The sequence below is a fragment of the Microcebus murinus genome, chromosome 10 (assembly GCF_040939455.1).
Source record: "Microcebus murinus isolate Inina chromosome 10, M.murinus_Inina_mat1.0, whole genome shotgun sequence".
In the NCBI taxonomy this organism is placed as follows: domain Eukaryota; kingdom Metazoa; phylum Chordata; class Mammalia; order Primates; family Cheirogaleidae; genus Microcebus; species Microcebus murinus.
The window spans coordinates 48,357,198-48,383,430 of record NC_134113.1 but is presented as its reverse complement, the minus strand read 5'-3'; the positions used below and the strand labels follow the sequence as shown (position 1 = coordinate 48,383,430).

The following is a 26,233-nucleotide window of genomic DNA, read 5'->3' as shown; positions in this document are numbered from 1 at the left end:
TATAAATAGAAAGAAATTAATTGGCCGACTAATATATAGAAACAATTAGCTGGGCATGGCGGCACATGCCTGTAGTCCCAGCTACTCAGGAGGCTGAGGCAGCAGGATTGCTTGAGCCTAGGAGTTTGAGGTTGCTGTGAGCTAGGCTGACACCATGGCATTCACTCTAGCCTGGACAATAAAGCGAGACTCTGTCTCAAAAAAAAAAAAAAAAAAAAGATTGTGATACAAACCTGATCTTTCCATATGAATGTGGTTATCAAATTTGTATTTCCTTGTTGCCAGTTTTTCATAAACTTTACACATTTTTCTGTAACATTCCTTGGTAATTTACATTGTAATTGTAATCTTACCACCTTCCACTTGTATAGAATTTCATTATATATTCATATTTTTAGTGCAGGAAGATATACCAAGTTGTATTTTTACAACTACATATTTGTTTTTAATTTTTAGTTGTATTTGGTATGATAATGTAAAGCGGAAAAGTAAAGAACTTCAATTTTTAAGAATTCCTGCAATTCTTAGTATAGTAGGCTAAGAATTTGGACTTTAGCTCCACTGTTTGAGTTCGAATGTTGGTTTTACCACTTACTAGCTGTGTGACCTTGGTCAACTTTTTGAGCATAAGTTTTTTCGTTTGCAAAATTGAGATGATAATACCTACCTCAGAACTGTTGTAAGGATTGAATGAGATAATCCTTGTAAAGTACTTGGCACAGTGCCTGGCATATATGCTAAGTCCTCAAGAACTGTTAGCTAAAGCAATCAAGTGCATGAGTGGTAATATAATACAAATCCATATAGGGGTATAGTAGTCCTTCTTGTCAAACATGTGGGTTCTAGTGGGATAATTAACAAAACCAGAGCATAGGCCGGGTGCGGTGGCTCACGCCTGTAATCCTAGCTCTCTGGGAGGCCGAGGCGGGCGGATTGCTCGAGGTCAGGAGTTCGAAACCAGCCTGAGCAAGAGCGAGACCCCGTCTCTACTATAAATAGAAAGAAATTAATTGGCCAACTGATATATATACAAAAAATTAGCCGGGCATGGTGGCGAATGCCTGTAGTCCCAGCTACTCGGGAGGCTGAGGCAGGAGGATTGCTTGACCCAGGAGTTTGAGGTTGCTGTGAGCTAGGCTGACACCACGGCACTCACTCTAGCCTGGGCAACAAAGCGAGACTCCGTCTCAAAAAAAAAAAAAATAAATAAAAAAAAATAAAAGATTGGGATTGTCAGAGAGCATGGTCATGATCTTTTTCAGGCCACCATGCCCTCTTGTATATTATGCAGTGTCTTCTGCCCTGCATTCTCCCATCTTCCACAGTTTCTTTCTTGTTCTTTTTAATTGCTCAGGCATCATTTCTCTGAAGAAGCATTCTCTTGTAGCTAGGCCAGAATGACTACTCTTTCAATTACAAGCAGTTCTCCAGTTATGGACGACCTGACTCACAGCATTCTGTACTTATGAATGGGCTCCCAAGGCTCCCCATAAGTATAATTTATAATTAAATAATTAAATTAATAATTTGGGAACTAGTTTCTTCTGGGCATGTAAACAAACCCTCCTGTCATAAGTGGTTTGTTGGCCCAGCATCTTTATGCTAGCGGCTAGTCTCATTGTTTATACAGTTGCTTACATGCAGCATCTCTTTTGTCTTTTTTATTCAAGTTTATGACTCTGTTTACTTTCATGTCCATGCTTCCAAAGCGAAAATCCACTGCAAATCCAGGTGAGCCTGAAGCAAAGAGAAAGGTGAATACAGTAGAAATGAAAATAGAAATATTAAAGAGAAAGTAGAAATATTAATTAAGCATTTGGAGAAAGGCCAGACACCATCATTTAGGTCTGCATTAGGCTTGAGTTGCTTGACTATCAGAATAGTAATAAAGAATAAAGTAAGACTAATGGAAAATGTGAAAGGCAGTGCTCCAGTGAAAGCATCAGTTATTATTAAGCAGCATAGTGGATTAATTATTGAAATGGAAAGGTTATTATTGATTTGCTTAGATGATCAAAATAAGCATAACATTCCTATTAATCTAGCATTGATGCAACACTAATGAGTGTTAACCTTTAATATTCTTTTCTGAAATTTCTTCTATCTCCTACCTAACTTTTTGTATGAGTTTTTTTAATGTTCTGTTTGAATGAAAAGAATGAGCATAATAGTTTCTGTAACTTATAGTACAGGAGTATTGTTATTACAGTATTATACTGTATCATTATTGCCACATGAGCCATTATAGTATTGTTGTTATCATTACCATAAATGTACAATTCACGAAGGATCTGAGTTACATACAAATCCAACCTAAAAACGTTCTCAGGAACATATCTTTTCTGTAACCCAGAAATGTTTCTCTTTCTCTTGCACATTGTTTCTCTTTCTCTCTCCTTCCCTGAATTGTTATCTTTCTGCAGTACTGTTGGCCCAGAACCACATTTCAGTTTATTTGTTTATTATCTGTTTATTTATGAATGAATGAGAGAGAGAGACAGGGTCTTGCTCCATTGTCCAGGCTGGAATGCAGTGATGTGATCATAGCTCACTGCAACCTTGAATTCCTGGACTCAAGTGATCCTCCTGCTTAAGCTTCCAAGGTAGCTAGGACTATGGTTACTTGCTACCATGCCCAGCTAATTTTTTTGTTTTTGTAGAGATGAGGTCTCACTACATTGCCCAGGTTGGTCTGGAACTTCTGGCCTCAAACAACCTTCCTGTCTTGGCCTCCTAAAGTGGTGGGATTACAGGCGTGAGCCATTGAACTCAGTGCACGTTTCAGTTTATATCCCCTCTTTGACATTTACATTCATATGTTTTTTTTGGTAATGATTAAATATGATAAAGAGATATAATGAATATAGCATAGTTCTTGATTAATAGTGATAATTATAATAATATTAATAAAAATTTGCAATGCCTGTCAACAGCATCTTGCATGGGTACTGATAATGCCTAATTGAACTGTTTTACACTGTTTTCCACTTCTTATTTTTAAGGAACATTTATATAATTTTATTACATTTCATAATCCTGTGAGTTAGATGGAGTATGTTTAATTTTGTCCATTTTACTGAGTAAAAGAACTTACGTTGGTCTAAGTTATCTGTTCAACTTTTCCAGCAGTTTTTGAAATGTTTTCTAATACCATCAATACAATATATGAATGAAACCACAGCCGATGGCATTTTATTCTTTCTTGCGTCATGCCTACTTGTTTGTTGAATCTTAACTAGGGGCAGCGAAACCATTTAGTGGAAGCCATTGCAATTGTCTAGACAAGAGACAGGAGTGGCTTGAACAAAGGTAAATGCTAGTGGGGAAAGAAATGAATGGATTTTAGATGTATGTAGGAGAAAATTTATAGGACTTGTTGGTCGATTGGATATGGTTGTGGAGGAGAGGAAGTTGAATTGTAGTGAGGGAATAATCAGGGGTGAATACCAGGGTTCTGGCTTAATTAGATAGCTGAGTGAAAGGTGGTACTTCTCACTGAGATAGCAAACAGGAGGAAGGACAGGTGTGAGGGAAGGTAATAGTTCACCGTTTAGATTTGTTGAATTTCAGGTGCCTGGGGGAAATCTGAGAGGGAAGATCTATGAGGCAGTTGGATATATAGGATAAAGCTTAGGAAAGAGGACAGGGCTGTAAATACATATTTGGCAGTCATCAGCATACATGATTGCATTGAAGCCAGGGGAGTGGGTAAGACAGATCAGGGAGAGAAGAGACTGCACCAATGTGAAAAGAGACCTAGGACAGACTTTTCAGAAACATCATTATTTTTTTGTAGTGGAAGAAGAAGAGCATCTCACAAAGAAGAAGGAAGAAATGGAGAAGAAAAAAAAGTCAATAGGGAGTAAGAAACCCAGGAAAGTGTAATGTTACAGAGACAGGGAAGAGGATATTTTCAAAAGGAGGGGGTTGCTTAGCCATGTCAGATGACTTTTACTTTCATCCAACAGAAACTTAATTTTTCCTGGTAACATTTCTTTTATAAGTATGGCATTTAGATTTATATTTTAAGTCGTAGCAAGATAATCCTGCATAGTGCTTGTCTTTAGCATTTCATGTTAATTACAATAGTGCTGAATTGTATCTATAGGTTAAAGAAAGGAGGCTAAATATTGGTAGGTAGGAATCTGAGTAAAATTATGTTAGTAACTAATTTTGTTTCCCAAGGATATAATTATCTGCTAATATCTATCATTAACCTGTACTCTAAAGGTGACTCTTGATTGTTGCTACAGAATATAATAGAATTAATTTAAAAACCCCAAAACAGTGGGTCCATTTTGGTGTCAAGAATTTTTTAAGTGTTAAGTAAATATACAGTAACATTGAAAACACTTAAAAAATTGCATAGTTTATTGTGAGGAAGCATGTATGATCTGAAAAAACACATATCTTCTGTTTTTAGGAGAAATGAATTAGCACTCTTTATTGATCAGTTACCCAAGCAAATCACAGCACTTTTTCTAAAACTGTGTTTGTTCTATAAAGTAATAGATATCTCTGAAGTATCTTGGATTTTATACAATTTATGATGCTTAAAGATTTTATACGATCTATGATGCTTCAGGTTTTATGAGTGCTGAATAACAAAGTTATTTAGAACATAGGTGGTGTAAGAAGGGAATAACTAAGACTCTATAACTGAAAATCAGTGAGTGGCTTTCAAATTTCAAAAATACTTGACTCATTAAACAAACATTTAAATGCTGCTGTGAGGCAGATGCTGGGCTAGGTAATGGAGTTACAAAGGAAACTGGACACATTCTTACCCTCTGGAATTTAAGTTTCAAAACAAAGAATACAAGTTAAATCATTGCAAATCGTGGTAACAAGGGCAATTGTTTGAAATTGGTAGACAGGGGAGGCTTATCTAAGTGGTGGCATTTAAGGTTAAAGCTGGAGGATGAGAGGAGGTATTCGTGAAAGAGTTATGGTTAACAAGTTTAAAGTTCTTTCCATAGGACGTGGAGCAAAGACTAGCATGTGGTGATGCAAGTGGTATCAGGTGAAGCTGGAGAAGTATACAAGTACCCAGATCACGATTTAGTCATAAATGATAAGACATTTAGATTTTATTAGAAGTGTAATGAGAAGTCATTGCATAGGTTTAAGTATGGAAGTGCTATGTGGCTGCTGTAATGAGAATGGAATGGCAGGATGTAAGAGTAGAAACAGAAAGACTAGTTAGGCTATTCCTTTACTTAGGTGAAAGATAATGGGGCATTAATATTTTGAGATTAACGCAACAAGAATGAGTTTGTAGTGTACTGTTATTGATACCTTGATTTATTTTTCCATGAAATTATTTTTCCAGGACAAAGGTCATTAATATACATGCAATGAAGACATTTAAAAGTGTGGCATTTCAGTACTTACAGTTTCATATGTACTTTGAAGGTGACAATGAAATTAATATTTTAAAGTAGGATATTTGTGTGAGCATGGTGAAATGTAACAAGAATTGCTATTTAAAAGTTATTTATTCATTGGAAATAAAAAAGGAGTAACTTTCCCTTCAAAGCAAGGAAAATGGGACATTCAGAGCCACTCTTAAGTTGCTTTGTAACTATAACTATTGGTTTGAGACTATATTGAAATTTATTATGTTGGAAAAGTTTGCCATTGTTTTATAAAATCAGTTATACATAGAAAATATATACTCGTACTTTAGTGATGGTTGTTAAGAATTGATTTGAAAACTAATGCAGGGCTTCAGAATCTGGTCAGATTAATTTTAATATTATAATTTTGTTCTTTTTCTCATCTTTTCACTCACAAGGCTGCAAAGTATCAGCCAGAGCTGCAGTCATTTTAGGACTCAACTGAGGGAGGAGCCACTTGGAAGCTCACTCATATGGTTGTCAGCAGGCCTTAGAACACCTGCTTCCAAGTTACTCACATGGCTGTTGTCAGGCGCCAGGCCTCTGGTTCTTGTTTAGTGATAGCAGTTGTTTGCCCCCAGGCCTTTTCTATAGGGCCGCTCAGAACATGGCAGCTTGCTTGCCCCAAAGCGAGATCTCTGAAAGACAACGAGAGAAAGCCCCTAAAATGGAAGCCATAGTCTTTTTATAACCTTCTTTTGGAAGTGATATTGCATTACATTACTTCTGCCTTAGCACTGAGTCACTAAATCCAGCCTGTAATCAGGGGGAGGAGATTATACAAGTCCCTGAATACCAGGAGGTGGGATCATCATGGACCATTTTAGAGTTTGCCCACCACACTAGTCTTTCAAACTTTTTTGTTGTTGTAGAAAGGGAAGCTTATGGGGGAAACCCAAAATGTAAATAGATAAAAGGGGAGCTGTTCTGACTAGAGCAGGGATTCTAGGGAACTAGAGCTTACCTGCTTAGCATCCTTTACCTTCAGCTTTCACAACCATTTGAATATAAATTTGTTGACCGTCAAATGTCATTCAAGTACATGAATAGGCCGGTGTGGTGGCTCACGCCTGTAATCCTGGTGCTCTGGGAGGCTGAGGCGGGTGGATCGTTTGAGGTCAGGAGTTCGAAACCAGCTTGAGCAAGAGTGAAGCCCATCTCTACTATAAATAGAAAGAAATTAATTGGCCAACTAATATATATAGAAAAAATTAGCCGGGCATGGTGGCGCATGCCTGTAGTCCCAGCTACTCGGGAGGCTGAGGCAGCAGGATTGCTTGAGCCCAGGAGTTTGAGGTTGCTGTGAGCTAGTCTGACGCCAGGGCACTCACTCTAGCCTGGGCAACAAAGTGAGACTTTGTCTCAAAAAAAAAGAACATGAGTGTATACTGTTTTTCTCATATTTTCATTTTAGAGTTTGTCAGCAGTTGCATTTCTAAGATTCTAGCTATCAAAGTCAGGCATTGCAGCATGGCAAACAACTTTGTGTAATGTTTCTGACAACTTTTAAAGTCTAAGTTGCTTCATTTACTAAAGTAAATCTAGTTATAATGCCTTATTTTGTGGTATTAACAGATTATATTGGTGTGAAAATGGTGGTGGTTTACTTTGTAACTACTGTATAGAATATTTCATTAACTATTCCAAATCCTATGTATTTTTAAAAAATCCTGAGTGTTTAGTGGTATTGCAATTCAATTTTAACATTAATGTGTCCTTGTAGTTCTTTTCTGCTGCAAACCATGATTCCTAATGTCATTTACATAAGTTACTTATTTTCTTTATCTTCAATATGAAGAATATAGTTTCAAAATAATATTACAGATATTACTATAAATAAACCTGAGTAAAGTTTAGAATTTTTTAATTGTTCTTTTAGTCCTTAGATTAAATTCCACTAAAGATGTACAAAGTCCTTTGAAAATAATTCTTTTCTGGGTGGTTATGTTAATATTAAATAGTTTGATAGATGGCTGGATTCTCGGTGTTGTTTCCAAGTGCTTTATTCTACCTTAATTTACTTCTTATTACAATTACCTTATGAAGTAAGTTCTGTTATTACCTGATTTTACAAGTGAGCGTAGTTGTTCTTGATTTTAGACTAATTTGGGTTAACAGAAAACAGAACTGTTCTTGTTTGTTTCTCTGGGTTATTGTAGGGAGAAGTTGTGGATAAAACTGAGCAAAAAGAAAATTTTGATTAGGAAATGATATGGTATTTATAATTTGGGGACCCTGAGGGAAGTATAATTATACCCTGGGACTGAAAAAGAGATTAATAAGGCACAGTAAACTCAACAAATTTCTGTCAAATTTGTAAAAAAAAATAAAAAGGAAGAAAGAAAGAGAAAAGGAAAAGGAAGAAAGAAAGATGAAATACCAGTTTCTAACTGCTGTGCTTTGTACAGCTTTTCCACTTTGGAAGATAGTGTCAGGGAGGGTCTAGCCAGGAAAATCCAGATAATTCAAGATTCTATACTTTACCTAGACTATGTGATGAGCTGTTTAAGGAAGAAAAAAGAAGACAGTTTCTGTAAATAACATTACTTAATAGGTAAGTTGATAATTCACTTTTGACCTTAGTTTGGTTAATTGAAGTTCAACTCAAGTTTATATATCTGTGTATATACATATTGATATATGTATTATATGCATATAATACATATATAATATTTTACATATGAACCATTAATGTCACTTAAATATATGTGAATATGTATGTAATGTTAAAATTTATTACACTGTTACAAGAAGAACAAATTTCCACAACCATGATACCTAACATTAGAATTTTAAATCTTAATTAAAAAATAGAAAATAACATATCTGGAATCATCAAAACCAATTTTAATTTAAGTTTGTAGCCAGAATATAATGTCCAAACCAGGGATTAGTAATGGAAGTGAAAATTAGCTACCACCTTTTATTCTAAGCAGTTTTTTCATATGTTCAGATTGATTTTATGGAGTAGCTTTTCCTTAGTGAAATGTTTGATGCAGTTCTTTTTTTTTTTTTTTTTTTTGAGACAGAGTCTCACTTTGTTGCCCAGGCTAGAGTGAGTGCCGCGGCATCAGCCTAGCTCACAGCAACCTCAAACTCCTGGGCTCAAGCAATCCTCCTGCCTCAGCCTCCGAGTAGCTGGGACTATAGGCATGCGCCACCATGCTCAGCTAATTTTTTTTTTTTATATATATATATATGTTAGTTGGCCAATTAATTTCTTTCTATTTATAGTAGAGACAGAGTCTCGCTCTTGCTCAGGCTGGTTTAGAACTCCTGACCTCAAGCAATACGCCTGCCTCGGCCTCCCAGAGAGCTAGGATTACAGGCGTGAGCCACCACACCCGGCCTTGATGCAGTTCTTGATTACTAAGGAGTGACTTTTTGTGAATGAGCATTATAATTATTAGAGCTCACATAAAATACTTTTGAATAGAACACCCTAATCTCTGGAATTTCTTTTCTAAGTTATTCTGATAAAATCCATCTTAGTTGAGTTTATGGAATGATAACAAAATGTAGCCTAGTGCCAGCCTCTAGGTTATTTTAAAATATTTTCAAGATATTTTAATTGATTCTATTTTAACTTTATAAAATCAAGACTAAATTGAGACTGCATTTACTATAAATAAAATTGGAAACAATAATTTAATTCTTAATGTCATCTTTTATACTTATACTATTAGGGTAAAATATTTAGATTACTGCTCCTGTATTGATTTTATTACTATAAATGTGTAAGACCTTTGTGCCTTGTACTTATGCTTCAGTGACTAGAAGTTAACTAAGAATGTAATAAACTAGAAAAGTTAACTAGATGACCCTTTTTTGATATTTATCTCTATATTACAATAAGAAATGGAGGTCTGTGTAGTACCTTACCCTTGTGTGAATGGGTCATTTAAAAACTAACACATTTCTTACTATTATACTTTAAAACTCAGACTTACAGAGAAATGGATATAATTTACCCAAGGCAATTTGTATCTTAAAATTAAGTAGGAATCTAGCAAAAATCTTGACAGATGTTTTGTTAGCCTTTACTAAATACAAATCTCTTATAAGAAGATTGAAATATAAGATTTTCATTAGAATTACATTTTGAATTTCTTTTTGTAGAATAATGATTCTATAGACCATTTTATCCTATTGACTCTTTTTTTTTTGAGACAGGCTTACTCTGTTGCCCGGGCTAGAGTGCCGTGGCGTCAGCCTAACTCATAGCAGCCTCAAACTCCTGGGCTCAAGCGATCCTCCTGCCTCAGCCTACCGAGTAGCTAGCACTACAGGCATGCACTACAGGCATGTACTACCATACCTGGCTAATTTTTTGTATATATTTTTAGTTGGCCAATTAATTTCTTTCTATTTATAGTAGAGACGGGGTCTCGCTCTTGCTCAGGCTGGTTTCGAACTCCGGACCTCTAGCAATCTGCCTGCCTCGGCCTCCCAGAGTGTTTAGGATTACAGGCATGAGCCACCATCCCAGGCCTATCTTATTGACTCTTAAAGGAAAAGCTATACACTTCCTTTAATTTGTTTCCATAGAATGAAGTATGTTGAAACCATAAGTTTCTTGAAGGTAGAGGGTGATTAATTAGCAGCATAATGGTAAAAGGGGTGTTGAAACTTATCTATATCTAATACCTACTATTGTAGGTGCCAGGGTTCGAAGACATCACTGCTGTCTTCAAAATGAGCATGATTTATATGCATTGATTAATATGTATTGACTTAAAGGTAATAGAATATTTTTATGTGAGCTTGAGGATAAAATTCTGTTAAGGGCTTTTCTTTCTTTTAATTAGAAATAGTATTTTTTAAAAAAATGATACGTCCGTTATTAGGCAACTATTTTAAAAGTTTATCAAAATTTACGATACTGCTTTCTTTTGTACAAGTATTTAAATTAAAAGCAGCATTATTATTTATTAGCAACTGGCTTATTTTGTGTAGTTTGTTAATAAGTGACAAATGGTTTTTTAAAGACTTATTGAGTGATAAATAGGAATTGTATTGATGCTTTTTATCTAAATTACAGTAGACTGTTAATCTACAGTGGTGGCTTCTATACTTAAATGAAGTGAATGTTAATAACAATGGCTGGTTAAGAAGTGGCACAATCCAGGTACCCATGGTGTACATCTGTAGTCCCAGCTACTGAGGAGGCTGAGGTGGAGGATTGCTTGAGTTCAGGAGTTTGAGTCCAGCCTAGGCAACAGAGAGACCCCTTCTCTAAAAAGAAAAAGAAAATATAGCGTATTTTGATCAACTAATTATTCTTATACTAATATTAAAAAGTAACAATGGTGTTTCATTGAAATAGAATAGTCTGATAGCTCATATTTTTATATATTAAAATATAGCTGCCATTATAGTAGACATTTAAAATGAAACTATACAAATCATTTTCTTTGTGTTTCTGCTAAAGTCATAAGTTTCTGTTAACATATGGTTAGCAAATTTTTTTGTTATTTACTTTGGTGTCTTCATATGTAGTTATTTGGTGAATTTACAACCCTTTCCCCTGTAGTTCTACATGTAATAATAATCTCAAATAAAATTAAATAATCTTCTTATTCTGATAGAGAAGAAAAAGCTGGATCACTTACCAGTAACTGGAGTTCTCCTATTGGGTAATCTCCACAGATCCACATTCTTTGAAGTTATTGTGAATGCCTCGAGGACCAAGGAACCGTTGAAATTTCCAATTTCAGGAAGGTAAGCAAGTGCACTGAAGCATGTCTCTAGCATCTCCCAAATCCCCTCCCCCAACTTTCTTACATATACGTGTGTACTGCATGCCCCCTCAGTTCCAGTGGATGCCCGTCAGGAAGATTCTCATGCTGGACAGAAGGGCAAGAGAGGTGGATCTGTGAGGGAAAAGACCCAATAGGATAACTCAAGTTACTGGTAAGTAATCTAGTTTTCACAGACTTGAGATTTTTTTTTCCTCAAATTTCTTCTCCTGAGAAGGAGTTTGTTTAGTTACAAAGAAAGGAAGTTGTTTGGGGAACAACTTTATATGTTTGATATGGATTATGGAAGTTATGGTGTGGACAGTAAATACAGAACTATTAAAGGGTATATGAATAAAAAGTATGACATTAATGTTAAGTATTATTTACATAATAGTTTTTTCTAACAAATTATGTGTTTCCTGGCTTTTGATAAATAATGTAATAGTATTAAAGCAATATAGAAAAGCTTTATGTTGCATTCTCTTATAAATTTCTTTATTAACAATGTTGCTTTTAGTGAAGTAAATACTTGTACTGTAAAATTTATACACATGCCAAATTTGAAGTTCTTTTGGCACGCTGGTACTGAACAGCAAGAATAGTTTTATATTTATTGACTAGCACTTTTTAGTGACATAGTTTTCAGTGTATCTTTTAACTTCATTGAAAGTATATTTGAAAAATAATTTAGAGTATATTGGAATTATATTTATCACTTATTCTTAAATAAAGAGCTTATTGATGTGAAGTGTGGCAGAATTGGTTCAGTTTGAGCTCTCTAGTTCCTCAGGTACCACATAATTTATTGAGTTGGCATGTCAGTGTTAGAGTTTCTTGCTTTTCATTTCTCTCTTACTCATTCTGCATTATTACCAGGTTGTTATTTCTAAAATGGCATTTGTAGCACATAGAGCCTGTAGTGGTGCTCTGCCATAACTGTTTTATAAAATTTTCATCCATTTGCTGGGTGCTTAAGGCCTCATAAACCAATCCCATCCTATTTATCCAGGCTTAATTTCTTCAGGTGTCAACCCAGGTAGTTGTCATATTTATGCTTGATTTATGCTTTTCCATTTTCTTCAAATGGCTTTCTCCATTCTGCTTTTCTGTACTTGAAAGTTGAGGCAAGTCTCACTTCTTGTATCGATCCTTTTATGTTAGCATCTTTGTTACCTATGTTTTCCTTAGTGGAAATGTGGGATTCTGTAAGATTGTATTAATTCATGGAATATACTTAGTACAGTACCTTGCATAGTTAATACTTTTATTAGCTAGTATTTGGCTATAGATTGATCTTAAACCTTCTGTGGTTATAGTTATTCTATATGACATAGTTCAGCCCTTAAATATTAGCTTCAGGTTGTATTACTATTTTGTTTTTAATATAAAATTTAAATTTGGTTGTATGTTCTTTGAGAACAGGGGTAAAATTTTATAGTTTTTTATCTTTCCTAGTTCTTAATAATATCAGTGAATAAGATTAAATTGTACCCACTGAAAAATGATTTTTCTGTGTAGATTCATGAATATACTTAATAATAGTTTTTTCATGTACAAAACAGGTTCATTTGCCTCATCAATCCTATTTGTACTGTATTTTTTCTTAAAAACAGCAAATTTTTTCCTTTAAAAACTGCTACAGTGAAATTCTAATTGTTTAGCATAACATTAATTTCTCCTGTGGCACATAGTAAAGAGAATGTATAGTTTTGAAAGCGTTAGAGAGTGACTTTACTTACGACTGCTATATAATATTAGAAAACAAACTGGAAATTCAGAATACTTAATTTTGAGGTTTGAATATGTTAGAAGATTATTGCTTGGTTTCAGAAATGCTTGTTTTTAATAATACCTATCAGATGGAGCAGTAAAGTAAATCTTATTTGAAGGTCATTGAAGGAAGGAAATGCTCTTTGACAGATTGAGTATCATTTCTCAGTAATTACCAGAGGACCAGTTTAGGTTCTATCATAAGACAAGCTGAGATAAAGAACATTTAAATGACTTACATACTAGTTTTGAATCTGCTATTGAATGTCTCTGTAAGATTCTATTCAATCTCATAGTTTTCTTTGGTGTGATAATAATATGGTTATATTGACAATGTTTTTATTTTTTGGAGAAATATACCAAAATATGTAAGTATCATGATAGGTTCAGGAATGGTTTAGAAAAAAAGTGTGTGGATATTTGGGTGTGGTGCGTATATGCACATGCAGAGAGAAAAAAATAGCGATAAGACAAAAATGTTAAATTTTAATGATTTTGAATCTAGGTGACAGGTATGTAGATATTCGTTGTACTTTGAACTTTTCTGTGACTTTGAAATTAAAAAAAGAAGTTGGGGAGAAAATATTTTAAAAAGAACTTCATTGTGCTTCAGTTTCTGTCATTCTAAAATGGAAATAATAGAACTTGTTCTTTCATGCCTTGATACAGGTAGGCACAGTGGGAGATAACATTTGGCAGAATAACAGCCAAGAGAGCTCTTAAGAAATAATTTTTTTGTTATTAAATAAGAGCTTTATAATGGAGAACTTTTCAAAGAACATTTTACCTAAAAGTATTTTAGATTAAAATGCATCTATTTCCTTTTTAAAATTAAGAGCCTATTTCATTATAGTTTAACAAGAACAATGATTTAAGAAGCAATAAATATGTATATAAATGTGTAAAGTGACCAATGGAATCTTTTTTCTGGTGTAGGGGCAGGGTCTCACTCTGTCTCCCAGGCTGGAATACAATGGCACAATTAGAGCTCACTGCAGCCTTGAACTCCTGGGCTCAAGCAGTGCTCCTGACTCAGCCTAATGAGTAGCTGGGACTACAGGCGTGTGTTACCACACCCAGCTAATTAAAAAAAAACAATTTTTTTTTTAAGAGATGGGGGGGGGTCTCACTATGTTGCCTGGGTTGGTCTGGAACTCCTGGCCTCAAGTGATTCTCCTGCCTTTGCCTTCCAAAGTGCTACGATTATAAGCATGAACCACTGCACCTGGCCTCCAGTTGAAATCTTGAAAATGAAAAACATAACTAATTATTAAATAACTCAATAAATGGACAGAATAGCAGATTAGACACAGCTGAAGAGAGAAGTTATTAATTTGAAGATAGAATGGAAAACTCTGCCATAACAGCACAGGGAGATAGATGAAAAGTATGAAAGAAAAGCTGATGTCTTAGAGAGTAGATTGAGAAGTTCCAACATATGTATAAATGGAGTTTCAGAAGATAAATATAGAGGATGGTGGAGAAGCCATATTAAAAAATGATTAAGAATTTTCAAGAATTAAAGTAGAAATTATAAAATAATTAGAAGTGAATCACAACAAAAGAATTGTATCATAACTTGAGGGATACAAGGAAAATGGTACTTAGGGATAAATTTATAACCTTAAATGCATGTATTAGATTGAAAGATTGAAAATAAATGAGTTAGCTATTCAACTCAAAAAACTAAACCAAAAGAAAATAATAAAACCAAAGAAAGAGGAAATAATAATAATAAAAATAGCATTTGAATTAGAAAATAATCAGCAACAATAAAAACAATATAATGATCAATCAAATCAAAGCTAGTTTTTCCAATCAGTTTTACTCATCCCCAAAAACCAGGTGGATTTCACCAGGCCCCTGGCATAGGGCACCTTTCTACCCCATGGTTGGACCCCATGGTGGCCTGAAGACCTCTCAGCCCAAGGGTGAGGCAGGAGCCGGACTGCAGAGCAACTCTGAGGTGGCCTCTCCCAAGTCCTGCACTGTGCCCCCATCTGGTGCCATGTAGCTGGAGAAGGAGAATCTGGTGCAAAACACCTAAGAGTTCCAGAACATCAAAGCTCTGCAGAAAGAACTCAAGCAGTTTGCCTAGCTCCTTAAGCAGAAGAGGATACCCAGGCTGATGTGGGGTTCACCCTGGGGCTTCTCTTTGGGAGGGTGTTTAGCTAAACATCCATCTGCCGTTTTGAGGCTCTGCAGCTGTTTCAAGAACATGTGTAAGCTGGCCCCCGCTGCAGAAGTGGCTGGAGGAAGCTGACAGTGATGAAAATCTTCAGGAGATAAGCAAAGCAGAGACCCTCCTGCAGGCTGGAAAGAGAAAGAGAACAAGTATCGAGAACTGAATGAGAAGTAACCTGAAGAACTTGTTCTTGCAGTGTCCGAAACCCACACTGCAGCAGATCAGCCACATCTCCCAACAGCTTGGGCTGGAGCATGCGGTGCGAGTGTGGTTCTGTACCTGGCGCCAAAAGGGCAAGTGATCAAGCAGTCGCTGTTCACAATGGGAGGAATTTGAGGGTGCTGGGTCTCCTTTCTCAGGGGGACCAGTGTTCTTTCCTATGGCCCTGGGACCCCATTTCAGTACCCCAGGCTATGGGATCCCTCACTTCACCACACTGTACTCTTCTGTCCCTTTCCCCCAGAGGGAAGCCTTTCCCTCTGTCTCTGTCACCACTCTGTGCTCTCCATGCATTCAAACTGAGGTGCCTGCCCTTCTAGGAATGGGGGTGCATGGAAAGGGGAGAAGCAAGGGAAGGAGAACCTGAAGTTTTGTACCAGGGCTTTTGGGATTAAGTTCTTCAATCACTAAGGAAGGAATTGGGAACACAAAGGGTGGGGGTAGGGAGTTTTGGGAGAGCTAGTTGAAAGGAAGGTGAAGATCAGTGATGCTCTTGATTTTCATCCTTACATCAGTCATCACTTTGTTCTTAAAGAAGTCTGGGACACAGTAGAAAAACAGACAAACCCAGATGACACAAATAGTAAAGTCTTAAAATGGGATTTAACTACAAATACAGTAATGATTTTAAAAATTACAAAAAATTGAAGCTGTAGTAAATTTCCCCAAGAGGAAAAGATTTTTTAAAAAAAATAACTTTATTGGAGGTGGAAGTGGAAGAATCACTTGTGGCCAGGAGTTTAATACCAGCCCAGGCAACATAGCAAGCACTAGTCTCTACAAAAAATTTAAAAAATTAGCTGTGCATGGCAACACAGACCTATAGTGGGAGCTACTCTGGAGGCTGAGGCAGGAGTATTGCTTGAGCTCAGGAGTTGGAGGTTATAGTGAGCTGCTATTGTACCACTGCGCTCTAGCCTAGGCAACACTGGGACACTGTCTCAAATAAATAAATACAAAGAGAGAAAGAAAGAAAGAGCTTACTTCACTGAGATCCAATTCACATACCATACCATTTACCCAGTTAAAATGTGTAGTTTAGTAGGTTTTAGTGCTTTTACAGAGTTGTGCAGTGATTATCACAGTCAATTTTAGAACATTTTCATCTCCCCCAAACCTTCCTGCCTTAGGTAGCTACTAATCTATTTCTATAGATTTGCATGTTCTGGACATAGGTGGAATCATATAACATGTCACCTTTTGTACTAGGTTTCTTTCACTTAGCATAATGTTTTTTTTTTTTTTTTTTTTTTTTTGAGACAGAGTCTCGCTTTGTTGCCCAGGCTAGAGTGAGTGCCGTGGCGTCAGCCTAGCTCACAGCAACCTCAAACTCCTGGGCTCAAGTGATCCTTCTGCCTCAGCCTCCCGGGTAGCTGGGACTACAGGCATGCGCCACCATGCCCGGCTAATTTTTTATATATATATCAGTTGGCCAATTAATTTCTTTCTATTTTTTATAGTAGAGACGGGGTCTCGCTCTTGCTCAGGCTGGTTTTGAACTCCTGACCTTGAGCAATCCGCCTGCCTCGGCCTCCCAAGAGCTAGGATTACAGGCGTGAGCCACAGCGCCCGGCCAGCATAATGTTTTTAAAGTTCGTCTGAATTGTAGCATGTATCAGTACATTTCATTCCTTTTCATGACCAAATAATATATCACTATATGTGGCTAAATCATATTTTATTTTTCCATTCATCATCCACTTATTGGATATTCAGATTGTTTTTTACTTTTTGGCTATTACAAATAGTCCTGCTGTGAACATTTGTGTATAAATTTTTGTGTGGACATATGTTTTCATTTCTTTTGAGTACAGTCATCCCTCAATATCCATGGGAGATTGTGTCCAGGACCTCCTGAGGATACCTAGATCTGCAGTTGTTCAAGACCCTAATATAAAATGGCATAGTATTTGCATATAACCAATATATATTCTCCCATATACTTTATTTTTATTTTTTATTTTATTTTTTTTTTTTTTTGAGACAGAGTCTCACTTTGTTGCCCAGGCTAGAGTGAGTGCCGTGGCGTCAGCCTGGCTCACAGCAACCTCAAACTCCTGGGCTCAGCGATCCTACTGCCTCAGCCTCCCGAGTAGCTGGGACTACAGGCATGCGCCACCATGCCCGGCTAATTTTTTGTATATATATTTTTAGTTGGTCAATTAGTTTCTTTCTATTTTTGGTAGAGACTGGGTCTCGCTCAGGCTGGTTTTGAACTCCTGACCTTGAGCGATCCGCCCGCCTCGGCCTCCCAAAGTGCTAGGATTACAGGCGTGAGCCACCGCGCCCGGCTCTCCCATATACTTTAAATCATCTCTAGATTACTTGTAATACCTAATACAACATAAATGCTATATAAATACTTGTTATGCCATATTGTTTAGGGAATAATGACAAAAAAATTTATACATGTTCAGTACAGAATGCAGTTTTTTCCCCAAGTATTTTTGATTTGTAGCTGATTGAATCCACACATATGGAGGGCCACCTGTACATATCTGGAAGTGGACTTCTGGGTCCTATGGTAACTCTGGTTTTAACCTTTTTGAGGAACTATCAGACTGTTTTCCAAAGTGACTGCTCCATTTTACTTTCCTGTCAGCCAATTATGAGGATTTTAGTTTTTCCATACCCTCATTTCATTTTCATTTTCTGTCTTTTATTGCCATCTTAGTTTGTATTATGAGATGGTATCAGAAGGAATAAGTTTATGGTGATATTTGTAATTTCAGATACACTTTAGGGGAACAGATAATCCCAATCTTACGTAAATTGACTCAGAGAACAGCAAAAGAGAGAAAACTACCCTGCCTGTTTATCAGGAAAATTTCACCTTGAAGCCTACAATGAAAAGAATATACAAGAGGAAATATATTGCATTCAATTTTATTTATGAACACAGGCATAAAATCTCTAATCAACTTAAGAATGTAAGGATAGTTCAGTATTTGAAAATAGTATTGATGTAATTTATAAGAAAATTTAGGAAAAAACATCTAGATAGATTTAGCAAAAGTCTATGTTAAAACTCAATACTATTAATGTTAGGGGAAAAAAGCAACACTTCTTAAACTATGAAGAGAAGTGAACTTTTCTTCCAGTAAAGACTGTCTTTCAAACTCTGTCTTTCAAACTCTGTCTTTCAAACAGCAGGCATCATGCTTGATAGTGAAATCTTAGAAACACTCATTAATATCAACAATAAGATAAATATTTCTCTAGCATAAAAGAAGTAAAATCCAAAAGGATTAGAAAGAAAGAGATGAGCCTCTCCCTAGAAAATTTAAAAGAAATGAATTTATTATTTGTATTAATAAAAAAAATTAATGTTACTGGATATAATGGCAACATTCAAATTGGCAACAGCCAATCAGAAAACAGAAAAGATTTTCTTTATAGGAAATTCTAAAGTATCCAAAATTTTATTAAAGGACATAAAATTAGGCAAATTAAGCATTATTCCAAATAAAAGACAAGATATGCTATATTTATGGGTGTGAAGTTTATTTAAAATTTATTTAGTAATAAATATTACTAAAACATTACTTCTTTGTGAATTATATATAGTTTCAGACAAAAATCCCAAGGGGAGTTTTTGTGGAAAATGATCTTCATGTGCAAAAGTTAACGTCTAAGAATAACCAGAATAACCAAGACAATTCTGGAACAAAAAAAAAGAATGAGGAGGAACTTCCCCTGTTGGATATCAAGACTAATTTAAAAATTAGGGTAGTTAGAATAGAACACCATGTAGCAATGAAAAATAATAAACTACTACACCATTGGATGAATTTCCCAGGCTTAATATTGAGCAAAAGAAATGAGACACAAAAGGTTACGTTTTCCTATATAGGGATCTCAAAACCAGAACTAATCTGTAGTATTGGAGATTGGACAGTGATTATCTTGGAAGTATGGTACTGATTGAAAAGGGTCATAAGGGAGCCTTCTGAAGCGTGAGGAATGTTAATATCTTTCTGAGTTCTCAGGAGGATTAAAATAGTTAATACTTATAAAGTGCTTAGAATAATGTCTGGCCATAAAAAGTACAACTTGTGTCTTAAAATAAATAATCACTAATGATAATAATCTCAACATAAAAGGAAATCATAGTTGGATCACACAGGGGTATGTGTGTTTAAAAATCAAGCTGTATACTAATATTTGTATACTTTATATATGTTATACTTCACCAAAAAAAGGAAAATAACATATGACATTTGAAGTAGTGTATTAATACAGGAAAATATTAATATAATAATAGAGAGTTTAGAAATGGATCCATAAATATTCAGAAAACTGGTCAATGTCGAGATGACATTTCCTGTCAGTAGAGAAAGAAAAAGTAGACTGTTGAGTTGATTTTCTATATAGGAGGAAAATTAGATTTCTGCTTCAACCCATATCCAAAAATAAATTCCAACTGAATTAAGCAATAAACATGAAAACCATTTTTGAAAAAGAATAAAATATAGAATATACAGTTTTAGGATATGGAAGGTCCTCTTTAACAAGTCAGGAAAAGAAGACTGAGCCATCAAAAATAAAGACATCAAGGACAAATGAGTTTACTACCTTCAAAAGAAAACCTTAGGTTTAATAAAAGACATCATAAACCAAACTAAAAGATAAGTGGCATGCCTGGGAGGAGATATGTGCAATGTCTTTAATACACAGTGGGTTTGTATCCAGACTATATCAAGATCAGAGGAATAAGATAGATGATACAAATAAAATGAGCAATAGATATAAAGATAATTTGCAGCAAAGGAACTTGGAAGTTGAAATGGCTAATGAGTTGAAAGGATGCTTAGTCCCATTTATAGGGAAATGCAATTTAAAACTTAGGAGCTATCAATTTTTACCCATCAGATTATAAAGCTCAGAATGGAGTATTATGTATTTGAAAATGTCCATACTTTGCTATCTAGCAATTAATTACTCTTCAAGATATTAGTCCAGAGAAACTTGCACATTTGCCCAAGGAGATTTTTACATGAATATTCATTTGAGGAAAAAATCTAAATGTTTTTAGTAGGAAGGCATGGATAAGTAAAATGCAGAATAGTTATATAATGGAGAATTTCCTGGATTTATATTTAGATTATTATCATTAATGATTATTTAAGAAACAAATTGTATTTTCTATGGCTAGATATTATTCTAAGCAGTTTAGAGCATTAACTGTTTTAATCTTCATGAGAACTCTGAAATCGGTACATCATTGTCTTCATTTTACATATGGGAATACTGGGGTAAATAACCTATCCACTCTCATAAGTAGTGCAGAGCTGCCATTCGAAGCTAGGATCTGAACCTCAGTTGCCTGGCTCCAGAGTCCACTATGCCATGCAGCCTTTTGATGTGTATGAATATGGAGAGACCTCATAAATGTAAGGAAAAGTTAATTGCAGAATGATGTTTATAACATGATCTCATTTATACCAAACTCATGGTAGTGGTTACCTCTGGATGGACTTGAGAGGTCAGGGAGATCTGGTGACAGTGGTAAAAGAAAACTAGCTTTATGGAACTGCATGTATTTCTTTAAAGTGTGTGTGTGTATATATATTATAGCTTTTAAATTATTTGTATGTAATATAGATATATGCTTATTTTTACCAAAAAAAAAAAAAAAACTGGAAGGATTGACCTTTATTGTTTTACTCTTCATTTATTCTTGGTATTAGTTTATAATAGAAAAAGAAAGCAATGGCCCTGGCAACATAGCCATATATTAGTCTGGTTCTTTTTTTTTTTTTTGAGACAGAGTCTCACTCTGTTGCCCAGGCTAGAGTGAATGCCATGGTGTCAGCCTAGCTCACAGCAACCTCAAACTCCTGGGTTCAAGCAATCCTCCTGCCTCAGCCTCCCGAGTAGCTGGGACTACAGGCATGAGCCACCATGCCCGGCTAATTTTTTCTATATATATTAGTTGGCCGATTAATTTCTTTCTATTTATAGAAGAGAAGGGGTCTCACTCTTGCTCAGGCTGGCTTCAAACTCCTGACCTTGAGCAATCCGCCCACCTCTGCTAGGATTACAGGCATGAGCCACCGCGCTGGACCTGGTTCTGAGATAGTAAGCAGCAGATAAGCACTAGGTGCTGGAGATAGGAACATGAATAGGTTTCAGCCTCTTTAAAAAGTCCAGAGTTTTACAGAGAAAGAGATGAGGAAAATAATTTATTTGATATGTTCAGATCTGTTTTTTCTTCCTTGTTTTTTTATTCCTGCCCTATTTTCTTCTAAATATAAATAGGAGAGGGAGGAAATGTCTTGATTTGGGATATGGCAAACAGGCAATGAAATATTAATGGTAATCTCATTTCCTGTTCTTTTATAAAAAGTACCAGAGAGTTAAACTCTTATGGTCAGAGATTGTAGTTTGTTCACCGTTGTACCTCTAGAATTTATTAATAGTATAATGCCTTATGCTTAGTAGATTCCTAGAAGGTTGAAATAATAACTCATACACTTTCATACTTGACTTTCAAATTTACTAGCGTCTCAACCCAAAGTTCTCCTTAAGCCATTTGGAATACCTTGCATTCCATTTTTTCCATTGGTTGTCGAAGACTAAGGTAATTTGAGAATGATAAATGAAGCCTTGAATTGTTTTGTGCCAAAGAACTCTTGAGCAATATTTTATTTTATTATGTTTTATTTTTTGAGACAGGGTCTTACTCTGTCGCCCAGGCTGAAGGGCAGTGGCACAATCATAGTTAACTGTGTCCTTGAACTCCTGGTCTCAAGTGATCCTTGGCTTCCCTCGTAGCTGGGACTATAGGCATATGTACCATCATGCCTGGCTAAGTTTTTAATTCTTTGCACAGAAGTGTTCTCATTATGTTGCCCATACTGGCACTGGTCTTGAACTCCTGACCTCAAGTGATCCTTCTGCTTTGGCCTCTCAAAGTGCTGGAATTACAGGTGTGAGCCACTGTGCCTGCCCTTGAGTAATATTTTAATCTGTAGGAAATTTTGGATCTTAAAAATCGATTTTGTTTTCATTGTACTGAGTCTAATGCATTTTAAAAACTAGTAGTCTTATAATATTGTGATAGTACATTTGATTTTCTTAGTCATTCTTACTGTATTCTCTGTTTTTGAGTCAGTGGTAGCTTATAAAACTATTACATTCTATATTTTATTTGTGACATTCTTAATTTCCCCAAACCACATTCTCTTCAAGTTTGTAGATAGAGCATGGACTGTTTCTAGATGATATTAGTGTTAATATGAGAATTCTCAGTGCCTTTTAAAATCTGTCATGGTATCTCATAAAAAATAATGTTCCTATTTCATTTAATCCTATTGAGAGAGAGAAAGGGTTTTTTTGGTGGTAAATCTGAGTCAGTGTTTTCAAGATCCTCCTAACAGAGTGAATTTAAGTATCTGAAAATTGCTGAGAAGGAGTAAACTTGGATAAATTATAGTGAACAATGTTTATCTCATTTTATAGGTCTAAACACTTGGATTGTATTGAGAAAATCCTAATACAAAGCATTTATATTATGCTGGATAGTTTTAGTTAAATTATTGGTGAAATCCTGTTCCATATATATGTAGTGCTTCTTTCTTACTGTGTAACCCTTTTGCCAGAGATAACAAAGAGAGTCTGGTTACCATTTTGTGGAACAATCCTGCTGGCTCAACCTCTGCCCAGAAATTTGGGTCATTCTGTTTTTCGGACAGTCTGGTAAAAGGTCATATACCCAAGAGGAACTTAATGTTAAAGGAACACATACTATTAAATTCAGTGAAATGTTAAAATAGTAATATGAATTTAAGGCTTCACATTAACCATGACTAATTTAGATTAGCACTCTCCAATAGAAATACAAGCTGCAGAAGGGAGCCATATATGTGATTTTAAAATTTCTCATGGCCAAATTAAAAAAGTAAAATGCCACAGGTAAAAATACTTTTGGTACTATATTTTATTTAACTCAAAATATCTAAATGATTATCTTTTCAATTATTAGTGAGATATTTCATAGTCTTCTTTGCATACCAAATATGGGGTGTATTTTACCTTACAGCATATCTTAATTTGGACTGGCCACATTTTTTTTTTTGAGACAGAGTCTCACTCTGTTGCCCTGGCTAGAGTGCCGTGGCATCAGCCTAGCTCATAGCAACCTCAAACTCCTGGGCTCAAACAATCCTCCTTCCTCAGCCTCCCGAGTGGCTGGGACTACAGGCATGCGCCATTATACCTGGATAATTTTTTCTATATATTTTTAGTTGACCAATTAATTTCTTTCTATTTTTAGTAGAGATGGGGTCTTGCTCTTGCTCAGGCTGGTTTCGAACTCCTGACCTTGAGCGATCCGCCAGCCTTGGCCTCCCAGAGTACTGGGATTACAGGTGTGAGCCACCACGCCCGGCCTGGACTGGCCACATTTTTTTTTTTTTTTTTTTTTGAGACAGAGTCTCGCTTTGTTGTCCAGGCTAGAGTGAGTGCCGTGGTGTCAGCCTAGCTCACAGCAACCTCAAACTCCTGGGCTCGAGTGATCCTACTGCCTCAGCCTCCCGAGTAGCTGGGACTACAGGCATGCGCCACCATGCCCGGCTAATTTTTTATATATATATCAGTTGGCCAATTAATTTCTTTCTATTTATAGTAGAGACGGGGTCTCGCTCTTGCTCAGGCTGGTTTTGAACTCCTGACCTTGAGCAATCCGCCCGCCTCGGCCTCCCAAGAGCTAGGATTACAGGCGTGAGCTGGCCACATTTTAAATGCTCAGTATCCAAGTGTGGTTTCTGTGCTATACAGTACAGACTTAGAGCATTTGAAAAAAATTTGATTTTATATTCCTCCTGTTACTTCTCATTAAAGGTGTTTCTAGTATCTATTTTTTATTGCTTCGTCTGTTCATGGCTGCTCAGCTTTACTATTGATCATTTGTAATATGAAAGCCTACCACCCGTTTCTAAATTTGACAGAGCATTTTGGTCTTTATATCTATATTGTTCCTTGATATCTATGTCTACTTACTTTTTTTTTTTTTTTTTTTTTTTTTTTGAGACAGAGTCTCACTTTGTTGCCCAGGCTAGAGTGAGTGCCATGGCGTCAGCCTAGCTCACAGCAACCTCAAACTCCTGGGCTCGAGTGATCCTTCTGCCTCAGCCTCCCGGGTAGCTGGGACTACAGGCATGCGCCACCATGCCCGGCTAATTTTTTCTATATATATTAGTTGGCCAATTAATTTCTTTCTATTTATAGTAGAGACGGGGTCTCGCTCTTGCTCAGGCTGGTTTTGAACTCCTGACCTTGAGCAATCCGCCCGCCTCGGCCTCCCAAGAGCTAGGATTACAGGCGTGAGCCACAGCGCCCGGCCTGTCTACTTACTTTCTTTAGATAAAATGTACTATTTCCCTCTGGTAAGCTTTTTTAAAAAAAAATTCGGCATATTATGGGGGTACAAATGTTAAGGTTACGTATATTGCCCATGCCCCACCTCCCCCCTGGAGTCAGAGCTTCAAGCCTGACCATCCCGAGATGGTAAGCTTTTAATTAGAATGTCAGCCTCTGTTTATCAGAATATCAGACTCAGACCGTCTACATGGGCTAGAGTAGGTAGGATTACACATTACTGTCATCTCCTTAAGCAGAGGTAACAAACATCTCCTTTCTTGCTCTAAAGTCACAACTGTGAACCAGAAGGATTCATTATATGATGAGTTCTGTTTTTTCTTTACTTTTTTTTTTTGTGGAGACAGAGTCTCCCTCTGTTGCCTGGGCTAGAGTGCCATTGCGTCAGCCTAGTTCACAGCAACCTCAAACTCCTGGGCTCAGTGATCCTCCTGCCTCAGCCTCCCGAGTAGCTGGGACTACAGGCACGTGCCACCATGCCCAGCTAATTTTTTCTATGTATTTCTCGTTGTCCAGCTAATTTCTTTCTGTTTTTAGTAGGGACGGGGTCTCGTCTTGCTCAGGCTGGTCTCGAACTACTGACCTCAGGCAATCCTCACGCCTCAGCCTTCCAGGGTGTTAGGATTACAGGTGTGAGCCACTGTTCATGGCCATGAGTTCTTTTTTGTAAGGCGAGGTCCAACCTCTTGCTTTATGAGTATTGGGTGTCCTTTCCCTAGAAGATACTAATTGCTTAGAGGTTTCCAAATCGACTCATTTTTCTCTACTTTTTTTTTTACTAGTAGATACTATTTGAGAGTGAACATATTGCAAAGTATAGCCATATCTAAAGTATAACACATGTTGCTTAATATTTTGATATCCTATTGGTTTCGCCTTCTGTAGTTGAGGGACATTTAAAATTATTCTCAGTAGATGGATTCGTAACCTCTAAATCTGATTATCCATGTGTCCTGATACTAGCAGAAGAATTTTCTAGGATTTAGTTCAAACAGTGCCAGAATTTGCTCTTGTAAGATAAGATTAATTAGACTTTGAATGTATAAATGCTCATATTCAGAGGTTTTCTAGTGTTAATATCTATACCTGTTCTGAGTTTCTAGTCTTTCTCAACCTACTTCTTTGTTATACCACCTCCATTCTAGCAGAATCTCAAATCCCGTTCTATTTCTTCCCAAACCTACTATGCAGGCATATCTGTTAGCATTGTTGAGCATTGCCCAGCATAGTTAGTATAGCATCTAACTGCTGTACTAACCTTCCCCTGATAAGGTAGCACTTTTAGCAACAGTAGACAGCTTTCAAGTAGAGTATTAAGGAATTGGTATTGGAGGGATGCAGAATTAGCAGTAGAGTTCCTGGCTTGGAGTTAAAGTGAAGCAAAGAATATCTGTCCTATTCCCCTATCCACTGTGATCAGTCAACCTGTTAAACTTCATTGCCCCTAGCCAGATGAAAACTGATTGCTAATCGTGGTGATTGGTGTGTTGGCCAAATTTTTTAGTTAGAGGCAATTATAAAGCCAAAGAACACTAAGC

At 36.2% G+C, this 26,233-nt stretch overlaps 1 protein-coding gene and 1 pseudogene across 3 annotated transcripts in view; both read left to right on the top strand.

The window, feature by feature from the left end:
• The window catches only part of YAF2 (YY1 associated factor 2), an 82,930-nt gene that overhangs the window by 16,193 nt on the left and 40,504 nt on the right, over positions 1–26,233 (top strand). Inside the window, exon 3 of one of the 3 annotated variants that reach the window (XM_012745594.2) lies at positions 11,049–11,120. The exons of 1 other annotated variant lie outside the window; for it this stretch is intronic. In XM_012745594.2, coding sequence (XP_012601048.1) covers positions 11,049–11,120 — 72 coding nt within the window. Of the gene's footprint in view, positions 1–10,987; positions 11,121–26,233 lie in introns of all 3 variants that reach the window. One more of the 3 variants, XM_076007191.1, reaches the window with a different exon arrangement.
• Positions 11,319–16,678, top strand: LOC142873361 (POU domain, class 5, transcription factor 1-like; annotated as a pseudogene).